Here is a 15,057-nt window from a genome sequence, read left to right as displayed (position 1 = left end):
AGTGAGTGAAGTCTGTATGTTCTGTCCCCATTCTGCTCAGTGAGTGAGTTGAGTGTGTATGTTCTTTCTCTGTTCTGCAGAGTAACAGTGAGTGGAGTCTGTTCTCCCCCTATTTTGCATGGGTTTCCTGTGGTTTCTCCTCATATCTAAAAAAAACATACAATCTAACTTGTCCAACACATCCTAATGGTGAAAAATTACACTGCAAATTACTCAGTTGGGTTCACACAGCAGTAGCAGCAGCAACATTGTCCGTCTCCGGGGCTAGGAGACGTTAACTACCTCACCCGCCTGCTGCTGTATATTTGGAGTTTGCCTGTCTCTCTCTCCCCGTGGTCCCAGGTCCTCCGGTTTTCTCCGCCAGAAATCTTTCTGATTGAGAGGGGGTCAAATACTTATTTCCCTCATTAACATGCCAATCAATTTATAACATTTTTGACATGCGTTTTTCTGGATTTTGTTGTTGTTATTCTGTCTCTTACTGTTCAAATAAACCTACCATTAAAATTATAGACTGATAATTTCTTTGTCAGTGGGCAAACGTACAAAATCAGCAGGGGATCAAATACTTTTTCCCTCACTGTATATGGCTCAGTGGGCTCTTTCCTGATAAAGTATTTAAACAAGCGTAATAATATTTATAATTTGTTGAATGCTGTGCGACAGGTACAAAGATGGCCCTGAAGTTTCTGAAGAAGAAATCGACCAAGTTAAAAGCTTTCCTACGGGAATACAGCATCACCAACTACCTCTCGACGAACCCCTTCATCATCAACATCTTTAATGTGACCATGGAGACGGAGGATGCGTACATCTTTGCGCAAGAGTACGCTCCAGCAGGAGACCTCTTCGACATCATCCCGCCACAGGTGAGGGATGTGGCCCAGTATAATGGCCATTAACCCACCGTTAACCCACCATCAAAGTTGGTAACGGATACGAGTTGACACAATTCTGGAATTGAGCGAGGTTATTTATTTATTGTTACACACATTTATAAGAGCTTAGGAAGAGAAATGTTGGGAGAAGGGGATTTCAAAGTGGAGCGGTGTGAGGAAGCAGATAGAGAAGTGATGTGACCTGCAGTGTGGTGGGTGGGTGAAGTGAGGTAGCTGGGTTAGTGAGTGAGTGGGTGAGTTGTGACCTGCAGTGTGATGGTTGAGTGAGTGGATGAGTGTGGTCTTGTGACCTGCAGTGTGGAGGGTGACCACAATGGGGATGAAACAGTCTGATTCCTCAACATGGGTAAAGGAATACATGGATACAGATTTCAGGAAAAAGAACCATGATAGCTGTAGCAGAGTGACGAGGAGGCAACTGATTGCCGGTGACTTGAGTGATTTAGTGACTTGACTATCGATTTATGGAATGTATTTTATCACGATTGAAAATGACAACTATATATCTAATGCAATTGTCTGCGTAGATTGTGGGGTTGTTGAAACGACAGATGCTAAACTGGTAACCACTTTCAGAATTGATTACCCGTTCCGAAAGTCAGAAATCGGTGACCGTTTCCCCAATGGAAAGTCCAAAATGACTGTGCCTGCATCTCTCCGATACAAGGGCCTGGCGCAGCCCTGCAATTGCTCGCTCAATGTAACCGCTAGTGGAAGGGACTCCACCAGAGGAAGCGAGTGACCAAACGTTTTAGAAGTACCCACACTACACCTTCTACATGCAACCTACCAATTGATTGTGGTGAACCCACGTAGACCGGTTGGGTGGGAGAGAGGCACAGGAGAGGACGATGGGGACTATTTGTGAAACTTCCAGTGCTCACCAAGCTGGATTGGCTTCTAGTTGCTGAGTGAAACATTATGAGGTCGTGCTCATTACACACAAAGTGCTTGCCAATAATAAACCACAACTACCTTGCTTTTCTCGTCAAGGAGCATACACCATCACGCAAACTTTGGTCATTCTCACACCAGAGGTCTTTGGCTAATCGTCGAACAAAGACGGTCACCGCATTGTGCGCTTTCAGTTGTGCTTCTGCAGCCATCTGGAACGCTCTTTCTTCCGATATTAGGAAGCCACTGGTGCTATGTGTTGTATATGTCGTGTTATTAATTTTTTTTTTTTAAGAATAAAAATAGAATAAAGGAAAAATGCGTAAATTTCGGAAATTATGCTAATTTACTGCAATTATGTACGTAAATTATGCTAATTAGGGAGATACTCGTATTAGTTTATGGGAATGTAAGTGATTATGCTAATATGGGCAGTTATGATAATTAGGCTTAGTTTCGTTGCCCAGGATCGTATTTATCAATCTGGATAACGCAAACTATTCTTGCTTAAACATTAATTGATTATATCTTAGTGTGTTTATGTTAGGTCTCCAAGTTCATATCTCTACGCAGGATACAGTTCTTATAAATAAGATTGTTATGCATGAACTTAGGAAAGAAACACTCAAACTCTTCTGTGTTAAGCAATGTTAATTCTAAACAAAAACATACACTCTAATATGCAAACTCTCATGCTGGGAATTATTAAGACAGTACTCCCTTTGATACTGCTAATCCTGCATAATGCATGGGCATAATGACTTTAAACCCCTCGCCAAACCTCCTACGCATTTCACAAGTAGTACTAATCGCATATCTGCATTTCCCATAAATATGCTAAATTCCTCTTGATATGCAAATTATTTTGTCAAGACGCTCTTCGCCCCTCCATCCCAGCATAAATAGTCGCTCCAAGCCTGGAGCGTGCCATTCAGACTCTGTCTACTTGACAGACCTGTTCTCCACCTGAAGACGGCTGCTTGCGTTGTGGCCGAAACGTCGTGAGAATTATTTTATTATGTTTTATTTTTATTATTTTATTACTTCCCTTCTACGTGACTTTACCGAAAGAACCAAGAAGAAGACAGTACTCCTTATTGATCTGTGCATTTAACCCTCAGTGATTACGTTGTCAAACTGGGTAATCAGAACAATCGATCAATTCCTCAGAGTAACGCGAGCATATACGGCGATAGGAAAAAGTCCTTAAACATGCATGCAATGATATTCATATGAAAGGCGATAAGAAAATGATTATATCCTGAAGGCAAAGTATATGTCAATTAATTCATTGACTAAAATACTTCTAACAATCGTATTCATGTAACTCGATGGGCAGCAACTGCTTTTCACGATCAGTTGATATTTAACGCACCACCTTGGAATGGCAACCCTTTTCGAAACACAAAGATAACTTTTTGGAACAATCTTATTCGTCCCGATATGCGTGTTGTGTGCATGTGTCTTCTTTGATCAATTCTTCGCGTAAAGTAGACGCCGAGGTTGGGCATTCCTTGTACCAAAATTTAGAGCAGTGAGTGTGTGAGGGTGGGCGTGTCATACAAACGGCTTCGGAGAATTTCCCTCTCGCTCGGGCGTGGCTGCAGTGAGCCGCTGGCTTTCTCTCTCCGCAGTTAGATGAGCTGCGTCGGCACGATGTTGTCCTTGAAGAGGCTCAGTCGCTTAACGCTCGGTGGTGCCCGATGCTTGGCGGCGCTCGTTCACTCGTGTGCCGGCAGGCTGGCTCCCGTGCTCTGTGGCCGTTTGCAGCTGTTTGTCCACTGCTGGATGACGAGTCGGCATGACGCTCGCCGTCGTGGAACGCGATGATTCCGTCGTCAGCGCGCGCAGCTCATCCGCTGCTGGATGTCTTGGTTCCCAGCTGGTGCTGGTCGATGTGTGGTCGAACACGCGGCGCATTTGATGGCGCTCTCCTCTTCCTCACAGGCTCTTTCCCCTGTTGGATGACGGGTCGACAGGACGCTCGCCACTTGTCCGCTGATGGCTGACACCCTTCGGTTGGTGGCGCCCGGTGGTGCCCGGTGGCCCCCGGTGGCGCCCGATGCTTTGTGGCGATGAACGAGGCTTTCGTTACGTTGGTGGAAGGCTTGGTCGACGTTTTGCAAGCGTGAGCAAGGCTGAAATCAGACTGAACTGCATGATGTGCGTTTGTGCTTATGCAAAACGTGAAACCCCCTCACCTCTATGCGCGTCTCTTGCGAGAGAGAAACAAACAAAAAAACAGATGCCCTCCGCGGCCTCTCCCCGCGGCCTCTCCCCGCGGCCAGACCCCTTCATACGTATTTATGGCTGGCATGCGTTTGTGTCGAATTGTTGGAAGACAAAGGTGGCCAGGGAGGGTTTGGTTCTATGGGATACATATTATGTGGTCCTGTGTGTTAGATTTATTCCTTGTATCTCTTATGAGTTACCCCCGGTCTTAATATATCGTGGTTATTATTCGGTTCATGTTTAACCAATATTCGTAATGCTCCTCGTTACGTCATTATTTTGAGGGTTTTGCCAAGCTTCGTTATGAGTCTGTCTCCAGGGATTGGTGTTTTATTTTGAGTTATATTTCAATGCTGGGGAATAGTTTTAGTTTGGACTTAAGTTTTTCGTAATGGCAGGGGCTCATGTATTTGGTTCATTTGGTGAGGTTACATAGATAGATACAATACAAAATAATATATATGTGGTGAATACGAGTAAAATAAGGGAATTAATAATAAAGCCACTATTGTATACTGCAGTCTTATCACGTTGATTTGTTCTTTTTGCCGAGTTTCAAATCTTTGTCGTTAAGGAAGATGCGAGTTGTAAGGTTGTTTGTCTCTGCTCTGAGCTTGTGTGTTTTCCTCTGGCCCTGCATATTTATTGTGAATCGTCCAGAATGTTTTGGGAAGGTCGGGTCATAGGCCCTTTGTCAATCTGGAGATTTCCAGATAGCCTCTAACCTCTCTTTGCCCCGAAGTTTGTTGTTTAATTGCATTTTACGACCTCCAAATGCTGGGTGCTTGTGAGGAGTAGCGGGTAAAAAGTTGTTTTAATTATTTATGTACTTATACAAAAATTGGCCGAATTATTCTTGATATGAATTTTGAAAAAGGGCCATAAATACAACGTATGCACTTTTGAATCAGCTAGATTGAAAACGAATATCGCCCCGCACCTCCGATTAGCACCATTGGGATACGTGCGGTGCAAAAGAAGTTTAACATCACACAAAGATTCCCCGTATAGTCTTTAACAGACTGTAACGGAAAATGCTGTTAGCGAGCACCTATGAAGACCGGCATGGCATAAGAGGGGGTTGGGTGGCCAGCACCACGTCCGGCCGCCTTTGTCTCCCCAGTGGCAATGTTTACAGATCAAACCAGGTACTTATTTGAGGCCGAGATCCAGTTCAGATAATCGTCACATTCCCCATGAGCGGGAATGGAAGTTTGGGCCGCTGGGTTTGTAGCACAGCACACTAATCGCTACACTACCGCTCTCCCCACATGTTGTGTTTAGTTTGTCGTCCTTCCCCCCATACCTCTTATTAGCACGTTTGGGCTCATCAACACACGTACACACACGTACACACACGTACACACGCACTACAAACTATTGCCCCCGCTGCGTCAGCTGCCTGCCGTCCACCTGCTGAGCGACCCGCTCCTTGCCGTCCCCCCGCAGGTGGGGCTGCCCGAAGGCACCGTGAAGCGCTGCATCCAGCAAGTTGGCCTGGCGCTCGACTTCCTGCACGGCAGGGGGCTGGTGCACCGCGACGTCAAACCCGAGAACGTCCTCCTCTTCGACAGGGAGTGCCGGCGCGTCAAGCTCTCAGACTTCGGCATGACGCGGCGGGCGGGCGCCCGGGTGAAGCGCGTGAGCGGCACCATTCCCTACACGGCGCCCGAGCTGTGTGACGGGGCGCGCTCCGACGGCTTCTGCGTGCGGCCCAGCATCGACGTGTGGGCCTTTGCCGTGCTGCTCTTTTGCATGCTCACCGGCAACTTTCCCTGGGAGACGGCGACACCCGGCGACCCCTTCTACGGCGAGTTCCTCTCCTGGCAGCGCCGCAAGGCTGCTGCCACGGCCGCCGCCGGCACCGGCGCGGCCTCCTCCGGCGCCGTCCCCTCGCAGTGGCGCCGTTTCTCGCCCGATGCCCTGCGCCTCTTCCGCAGGCTGCTGGCCACGGACCCCTGCCGGCGCTGCGCCGTCGCCGAGCTCTTCCGCTACGTGCAGCGAGACTGGATGCTGGCGGGGGCTGGCAACGGCAACGGCAACGGGGAGGGGGGGAGGCGATCAGACGGGTGGCCTCGCGACGGCGGTGGCATCACAGGGGAAGAGGAGGAGGAGGAAACAGATCGCCTGGCCTCACTCGTGCAGCAGCACCGCATCTCATCACTGGACAGCCCCACGGGCAGCCACCGCCGCCTGCTCCTCCTCGGCCACTTCTCGTCCACCGACAGCCCGGGCTCCGTGTCGGCATTGGCTGCTGCAGCAGCTCACCGGCTCAGCCACTTCTCGTCACTTGACAGCCCCACCACCGCCACCACGGCCTATACCGGCGGTGGTGGTGGCGGCACACGTGGCCGCCACTTCTCCCCGGGCGACGGCCCCCTCCCGGCGGCAGCAACGAGTGCCGACCGTCTGCGCCACTTCTCATCGCTTGACAGCCCCCCTCTGTCCACCAGTGCCGCCGCCACCGTGCGCGCCCTGCGCCAGTCGCACTCACAGTCGCCCCCCGCGGGGAAAAGCGGAGGGGGAGGCGGAGGGGGAGGAGGAGGGGGAGGAGCACGGGCGGCCAATCGCAGCCACAGCTCGGGTCGCTCGCACATCACAGCAATCGAGATCTGTGTGTGAGTGCCGTTGGCGACGAAGTGACCCCCCTCCGCCCGCCCATCTGTCCCCGCGAAAACGGAATTTGCGTGTTCAGATCTGGTGAAGCCGCATTGTGTTCTTTTACAGTATCACGATTGTGAGGGTTTTTTTTGACGAACATGAGATATGCGAGGGTTTGGCCTGGAAAAGGTGGCTTAAACCTGACCCGCTCGCCCGATTTACCCCGCTCATTCAGCAGTTTCACCGCACTCAACAACGACCATTTACCATACCCGTTCGCCACTAAGCGGCGGTGATGTCCCCACAGCGTTAAGGGTGCACCTTGTGTGTGGTTTTACTGACCGAAGTGACTTGCAGCTTGCACCAGCTGTGTTCCCCACTTGTGCCCGCTTTGTTGTGTTTTAGCCGCCCGGCGCTCCGCTCGTTGTTGTGAGCGTTGCTCCTCTGCCCTCCATTGCCATTGGAGGGCGACCACCTCTAACTGCCCAGTCGCGTCCTTCATGGGCCTCCTCCTCCACGGGCCTCCTCCTCCACAGAGGCCGATCTTAACACCACCAGGACCTGTCATCGGGTAGTCCAATCAGCTCCACATCCTCCTGTACCGCATCAGTCCATCTCATCTCTAGCCTGTGCTATGACCCATCTAGCACCCTCTATCTGGCCAAAAAGAAGCTGTTTGGTCATGCGGTGACTGAAACCACATTGGGGCTCTGCAAGTCTTTCCTCAACATGCCTTGGCAAGGTGATGTCGAATAATCGTTGCCAGGACCTTTCCTGGGATACTGAGGAGGAAGATGCCCCTGATAGTTGCTACAATTAGTGCAGTTCACCTTATCCTTCCAATCCTGCAGAAACCATCATATGGTCCAGACGGTTATATTGATGTAACAGAGGTCAGCCTCCACAAAAAACAAAAACTAATTTATATATTTTTTTTATTTTACGAGGTAAGACCCACTGAGCGATCGATATAGCTCTTTTTCAGAAGCGACCTGACCACAAATCATAGCTCAACGAAGTGGCTTGCAACGTGGAACTTTTCTCGCAGCCATATACTTGTGATGTTGATTCTAAATGTGGAGAAAAAACTGGAGGACCAAGAGAAAAATCCAAGCGACCACAGGGAGAGAGAGAGATATACACAAATTCCAAATATACAGCAGGCGTCAGGGTTGGGATTGAACCCATGACCTCCTGTATACCAGGTGAGTGAGTTAACATCTCGCCACAATCGCCCACCTCAGCAGCTCGCCTCAGAGGTCATCGTTGCCTGCCACTTTACCTGGTCTTGCACACCCTCAGATGGGACTTCAGCCAGCCAGCCAACCAGCCACTCACAGGGAGCGGTTGCCTTGTGCAATATTCGAGGCACAGCTCCCCCAGCCAAGTGAACCCCCCCTTGCCTCCTGTTGTCATCTGAGCTGAGGGGTTTCCCCTCCAAACCAAACAACTCACGGAAATGCTCAGCAAAACTCTACAGTCCTATTCCTCTGGGTGGTTGGAGATCGAATCAGCCTGACCCACTCACCCAGTCATCCACTCAACTACGGGTTGCCACCTAGTCCAGGAATTACTAACTATATATACTATATTTTTATTTTACCAGGTAAAGCCCACTGAACTATATAGGTATTTTTCAGAAGCGACCTGGCCACAAATGATAGCTCAACGAAGTGGCTTATTAAGTGGAAATGTATAGCAGTAGCCAAATACTCTAAACGCACGTTTCTAAATGTGCAGGAAAAAACCCGAGGACCCAGAGAAAAATCCATGCAGCCACGGGGAGAGAGATGCAAACTCCAAATATATAGGTGTCAGGGTCGGGATCAAACCCACGAACCTCCTGTATACCAGGCGAGGTAGTTAACATCTCGCCACCGTGGCGCCCAATTGAGTTGTACCAACGTCTGGTGATGAAACTTATTTCGGGATACTGCCCGGTTATGATAACCGATCGAAGCCAGTAGCAGTTGGTTTTCAGTGTGGTTCCCCGGGACCACGCAGTGGGGTCCGCGACACTCCTCCACGTGCTCCTCAGGGCTGTGATACAAACACAGGTTGAGCCGGACAATAATGACAACTTCCATTGACACCTTTTGTTGCGGACATTAAATAATAATTTCACTTATATTTAATTTAAGAAACGAAGTTTGGTGAACTACCCTGATTAAGCTACCCTAGCCCTAATATCTATATGCTGCCCCACCTCTAAAAAAAGCGTTTAAAAAAATGATGTTCCGTAATTTGAATAGTTTTGTATTACTGGCATTTAGAGAGAGAAGTGAAATGCATTTTTGTCAGCAGGGGTGGAGCTGTTGGCTGTCAGTGGTGTATGTCGGTGGGCCGTGGAAGTGTTTGCAATCGGCTTAGCGGTCCACGAGGCCAAACAAGTATGAGAAACCCTGCTCGAAGCTGACTGGAAAATGCGTCCTGCTTGGCCTGGGAAGTTTTGGGAGATCCCGGCTCTGGAGAAGAGAGATCTCTGTCTATGCGCCGCCGTCACTTAACGGTGGAATTTTTTTTCATTCTGCACATACCAATTGATGCAAACCTTGCAATATGTAATTTGCTCTGTAGCTCAGTAAATTATTAATAGGTAAGCGTGTGTGGGGGGGGGGATTACAGCTTTAGCTGAATGTTGTGCTTGAAGTACTGTGAAAGATCTGTTTCAATAAAAGAGCTTTTCACTGTTAGTACAGTATTTAGCATGTATAGTATATATATAGTGTTGTCAATTATACGGTACATATCAGAGATATACATACATATACGGATCGTCAAAAACACCTTGAAAATGGAATTATAAATCTTCTTGCCAAATGTACCCACATGAAAGAGAGAGATGCTCCTTCCCTATAAACATCTGGGCAATTCACCATCATTGGTTCAAGCAAAGCGCCTGGCTCTGCTGATGCGGTACGACTTTGAAACATATCTCGCGTTTGCTTGCGTTGAAACGAATTCTGCCGAAATTATGGACTCATATAAGTGGTTAATGGATGTGTAAAATAAATGGATGTGTTATTTACGTGAAGGGACGTCGTATGGGTTACTAAACTGAAAAATAACAAATATCTGAACCTCAATGCGTTTAATACTCATTACATCCCATTTTCAAATGTGGTTGACATTTGTGTGTATAGTGTACATGTATATAATGTAAACATAGATAGATGTATGTGTGCAATATGTATTCAGAACACCACAAACCCGACACCTTTCAATTCCTTTGCAGTTTGCTATATTATTTCCAGAGGGTAGATGGCCACGTGCGAGAGTGCGAGTGAGTGTAAAGTTGAAACGGTGTGAGTGAGTATAAAGTTGAGACGGTGTGAGTGTAAAGTTGAGACGGTGTGAGTGTGCGAGTGAGTGTAAAGTTGAGACGGTGTGAGAGTGTGAGTGTAAGGGAGTGTTAGTGTCGTGGCTTGTGCGCTGCGCTACGAACCCGCCCACCCGAGTTCGATTCCCGCTCACGGCCAACACCAGTGACGATTATTTTAATCGGTCATGGGCATCCTCCCCTAGTTCGACTCGGTCCACCTTGTTGTGCTCGTGCGGGAGTGGGTGGTGTATTTATTAGAGCGCTGTGCTACGAAAGCAACGAGCCAAGTTCGATTTACATTCGGCCAACGATGACAAATAATTTGAACCGGTCATGGGCCACCGCTAGGTTGACTTATCCTTAAATGATTACCCGGTACGATGAGTAAACGTCACCATTTGGGGGACAAAGGCGGCCGAGCGTGGTTATCGCCACCCATCCCCGCGTATGCCGTGCAGTCCTCCATAGGCACTCGCTAACAGCACTTCCTCCAACAGTCTGTTAAAGGCTGTATGGGAGACCTCTGTCTTTGTGCGTGTGTAAGTGAACATGTGCTGCTGCAAAAGGAATAGATTACATACTGGCATGGTGGCACCTTTACATTTGGACCACCGCACCACGCATTCATACCCATATTACACACACACTCGCATATGTATGTATATAGTATTTTATATTCAGGGCTATTATTGGATCTGTGAGATTCCACAAACACTAAAGTGTTTCTTAGTGCAATGTTTTGTCAGGTTTTAGAATAATTGTACAGCAACGTAAGATGTGTTCGGGTCGTGTGTTGTGTTAACCATGGTATAGGGCTAATCGTTCTACAGCACAGCAAGTAGGTTGTGTAAATACCATGCGTGCAATAGACCAGGTGTGACGTGTTAAGCACATAAACATTTGGATATTTTTTTGGTACTTGGCTATTACCAAGGGTGCAATCTTGCTGTCCATTGTAGTAGGGTTGTTTTTTTAAATCGTCTTTTCTCGTTAACCAGTAACCATTTGCAATACGGCTTGCCACGCATACAACAACACAGTTGCCCGGACACAACCGCATAATGCGCTCACCTGTTTTAAACCGAGCAACGCAGGGAGGCAGCCACACAGCGGGCGTGAGTGCTCCGCGCACGAGTCCCGAGGTCACCAGTTCCCTTCCATCTCCCGGCGCGGCAAACAGACGATTGGGGGGGGGGTGACTTTCTCAAATACACCCCCCACTCCCCCCCCCGTTCTCCCCCATTGCCACAAGGGGTGGTCAGTAAGCTGCGGATCTTCAAGCAACCCCTTCGTGACGTTATTTATTCAGGACCACCGTCTCGTATTCCACGTTTCATTGCGGCTCCTCTTAAAATATTTCCTCTCAACCCAGCCAGTGCACACGGGAAGCGAGCTGTCACGGCTCGCCGATCGGCAGCTTTGTCTGCAGTGGGGTAAAGGAAGGATAAGGCCACCCCTTCCGCGACATCTAGTCGGCTTGTTGGGTTGTACATTCCCAATTTCCATTCAGTTGCATTTGTTTCTGAAGCTCCAACTTGTAAAAAACGGTTACCATTTCGTGACTTTTTGAACTGGTGCCGATCTATGCACGTAGCCTGAATCCAGCACTGTGGAGAGCAGCGGGTGGGGGGGTGTGGATCGCACTCCTCTTGTGAAACTCCCTTCCCGTGAGGCGTGGAGGAGGGACCGTGCCCCTGGCGAGCCAGCAGAAAGCGGAAGAGCAAGTGAGCTAATCGCCATCTGTTTATTTGTACGGGGATAGAGCGACGCCCCCCCCCCCTCTCGAATGCATAGATTTCGACCCACACGTATAAAAACTGGAAAAAGAAATATATTATTATCATTGTTATTTTTGAAACAACCCTACTATTGTGAGTGCTGGCCAGAACCGTCACGACGTGGACCGCTGTTCTAAGTGTTCCGGCCCTGGGTGGTTCGAGCATCCGTCTTCTATGCGCGGGCTTTGTTGCTGAAGTTGTTTAGTTTTGATGTCTCCCTTTCTCTCGGTGGCAGCTGCTGTGTCCAGAGGATTGGTGTTGGGTTCCCGTGCCCAAGGGTAGGGTCTCTGTGTTCGTGCCATGCAGCAGTGCCGTGAATCTCTTGTCCATGTCTTGCTAGCTGTCGTGTTGTTGTTGTCGTCGATTAAAAAAATCAGTTGCTGAGCCACGGGGCCCGTGAAGTCCTAAAACGGCAGGCGGCCGGCAACAAACGGCACTATTAAAAGTTGTAATAGATAATAAGGTGTAACTCGTTTCTTGAATTGAGCAAGGTATTGTTGTTATAAGAACTTGGGAGAGAAAGAAAAAAGACGATGGAAATCCCTGAGTGGATCAGTGACGAGTGCATGGGAAGAAGTAGGAAGAGGAGTGGTGTGTGACCTGCAGTGTGGCGAGTGGGAAGTTGATTGGGTCACGGTGACTGTAGCGGTTAGCGCGCCGCACTACAAAACCCGGCAATCCCCGAGTTTGATTCAGCTCATGGCTTAAACCGGTGACGATTATCTGAACTAGTCCTGGGCCTCTGCTAGGTCGACTTGGCCTCAAATAAGTACCTGGTTCGATGTGTAAACATCGCCCCCTTGGGGAGATAAATATGGCCGGGTGTGGCTCTCGCTAACGGCACTTGTCCCAATCTTTTAAGGCTATATCGAGTTATTTGCTTCCTACAGTGTGGTGATTGAACAGACTGGTGGATATGACGAAACGGACTGTGGTCTGGTTGATCCGAGTCCTTCAAACACGGGTGGAGGAACCAATGAGCCAGGTTCACGGCAACAGAAACCACGTTAGCAGGCGACGGACCCACCGGTTAATGAGTACATGGAGTGAATGAATTCTAGGTCATCAATTCTCCCATATTTATTAACACATTAATTTACCGATAACACCTTAACACACGGAGGACCACAGAGCTGGGACAATTGTTAGTGGCGCCGGCTCCTCGCCAATGCGTGCCTGTTGCCGCTGACTTCCCCGCTCCTCGTTCTCGTCTGTGGGGTTTCTTCCTCCTGGCACTTCTAAATCGACCGAGCGGATATTGGGTGGCAGTAGCAGCGCAGTGGTAAAATCTGACATTGTTATATTTTTTGTATATCTTAAAAAAAAGGATTGGCACGGGAAGGGAAAACCGAACTTCTTTAATGCGCATCTGCTCGTTTGCGTGCGTGCGTGAATGAGGCTGGCCTGAGCCTAATGTTAGTCGACCGATAACAGTTGTAGGTGTCAAACCCGGCGACTGCTGGTCCATGGCGTTATTCGTGCGTGCGTGAATATCCTCCTCGTCTTCCTCAGAGTGTTGTCTCGTGTGACGCCATCTTCAGCGCCGCTGTCTCGATGCCTCGTGCAGCACTCTGCGCAGTTTCACGCACAAGCTGCCTGTGAAGCGTCGTGGCTTGTGTTTTGGGGAGTCTGTTGAGTCAATACCGGTGAGCAATAACGTCACTTGAGCTGGAAAAGTGTTTTCCATTTGTTTCGCAAATTCACTCCCCTCGCCCGAGGGAGAATGCGATGGAACGGGTAAAAATGCCACCTGCAGGAAGCATTCACATTTCCACAAATTACAAGCAGCTGAAAATCAAATGTGTTTTCTTATATTCGCTACAGTGATGCTAATGATTATTTTGTGTTGAACTAGGACCCATATCTAACAAGAGTGTCCTTTGCTATAAACGAAGAATCTGTCAGTTCACCATTATTGGTTCAAGCGAGCCTGACTGCTAATGAGACACGACTAAATGTCAGAACTGGTGCAGCGTTTTGCATGAATTGAACCAACCCTGCTGAAATGATGCCCTCCCAGAAGCCCGTGTGGCTGTTGGGATACGTTAAAAAATATACTTGATTTGTTTACGTGAATTGACAGGCGTGTTGAAGGAGGCATGTACCCTCTGCGTGTGAATGTCCATCTCGTTTATGACGGACAAACGCTGCGCCAACGTGGGAAATTGTGCCCCGAGTCTGAGATGCGTTCTTCCAACCAAGGCGTCAGCTCACACTGGGGAGGATCATGGTATCTTTCATTTATTTGGCTGGGGAATCGGTTGTGGTTTTAGGAAAATCGTGAATCGATTTTATTTATATACCAATATAAACGTGCCCTTTGCAAATGAAAAAAACCCAACACTCCCATCACAACACAATTTTTGAAGATCACATGATTTCACTGAACCTGTGTGGAAACTGAAAGAATATATATCGAAGCAATATTGTGACATATTGGGAGAGTCCTGTGCTTACGTGAAAACAAAAATTCAAGTTGTGGCATAAGTGATAAATAAAAACACTTCGTCAGCTCAAAGAGTGTGCGTGCCGTGTGTTCATGTACATGGTGGAGCCAGCGACGCAGCTACCTATATCAACGGGGGGCCGGGGGGCTATGCAAGATCCGACTGTGGGCCCCCCTCCTTCCTCCCGACTTTTACTGAAATAGCTACGGATGTTTCTAACCCGTATACAATAATATGTAGGCTATAACTATATTATTATATTTCCACCGTGTATTGAATTTAGAGGAAGACAGTCTCACAGTGATAGTGTTGTGGTGCAAAGACGACTCGGAGGCAGATCTTAGGGGCTTACGCCAGGGGTTTATTAGGGGCTTACGCCAAGGGTTTATTAGGGGCTTACGCCAATTACGAGCTAAAGGATAATATACTTCTCCCCAGGGGTAGGGTTCTGGGCTCCCTAGCACAACTAGCTTCCCGAGCTCTTCCCACTGCGCCGGCCGAGGGATCATCCAACATCAGCCGACCGGGTAAAGCAGCCACTCCTAATGCTAGCGCTCGTTCCCTTCTAGACTCCGTCTGCCCCACCCCTGGGTCTAACTTCCACCCTTCACGTTCCCGGGCTCCTGCGACGACCCCGCTCACGTCATGGTCTCCCGCTTAAGTACCACAGGGAGACATGACGTCGTCGCCCCGCCCCCTGTGCATGACGTCACTTCCCGTGATGTCATTATACCGGAAGTTCCGCATGACGTCACATCCTGTGACATCGCACCGGAAGGTGAACGTGACGTCCCCAACTACTCCTCTACATTCCCCCCCCTCCCCCGTGAAAAAAATCAGCCGACCCGGCTGTAACAATTACGAAAGCGAAGCCCAATAACCCG

The 15,057-nt window shown here is 48.7% G+C and overlaps 1 protein-coding gene across 1 annotated transcript in view; it reads left to right on the top strand.

The window, feature by feature from the left end:
- LOC144735929 (serine/threonine-protein kinase SBK1-like) overlaps positions 1-14,244 on the top strand; it is a 58,435-nt gene extending 44,191 nt beyond the window's left edge. Inside the window, exons 3-4 of the mRNA XM_078618509.1 lie at positions 667-869; positions 5,475-14,244. Coding sequence (XP_078474635.1) covers positions 667-869; positions 5,475-6,647 — 1,376 coding nt within the window. The 3' untranslated portion in view covers positions 6,648-14,244. The remainder of the gene's footprint in view (positions 1-666; positions 870-5,474) is intronic.
- Positions 14,245-15,057: the final 813 nt, after the last annotated feature.

The sequence above is a fragment of the Lampetra planeri genome, chromosome 58 (genome assembly GCF_965212315.1).
Source record: "Lampetra planeri chromosome 58, kcLamPlan1.2.h2, whole genome shotgun sequence".
Lineage (NCBI taxonomy): Eukaryota > Metazoa > Chordata > Hyperoartia > Petromyzontiformes > Petromyzontidae > Lampetra > Lampetra planeri.
The sequence above is the reverse complement of the archived record's forward strand: the minus strand, read 5'-3'. Positions and strand labels throughout refer to the sequence as shown.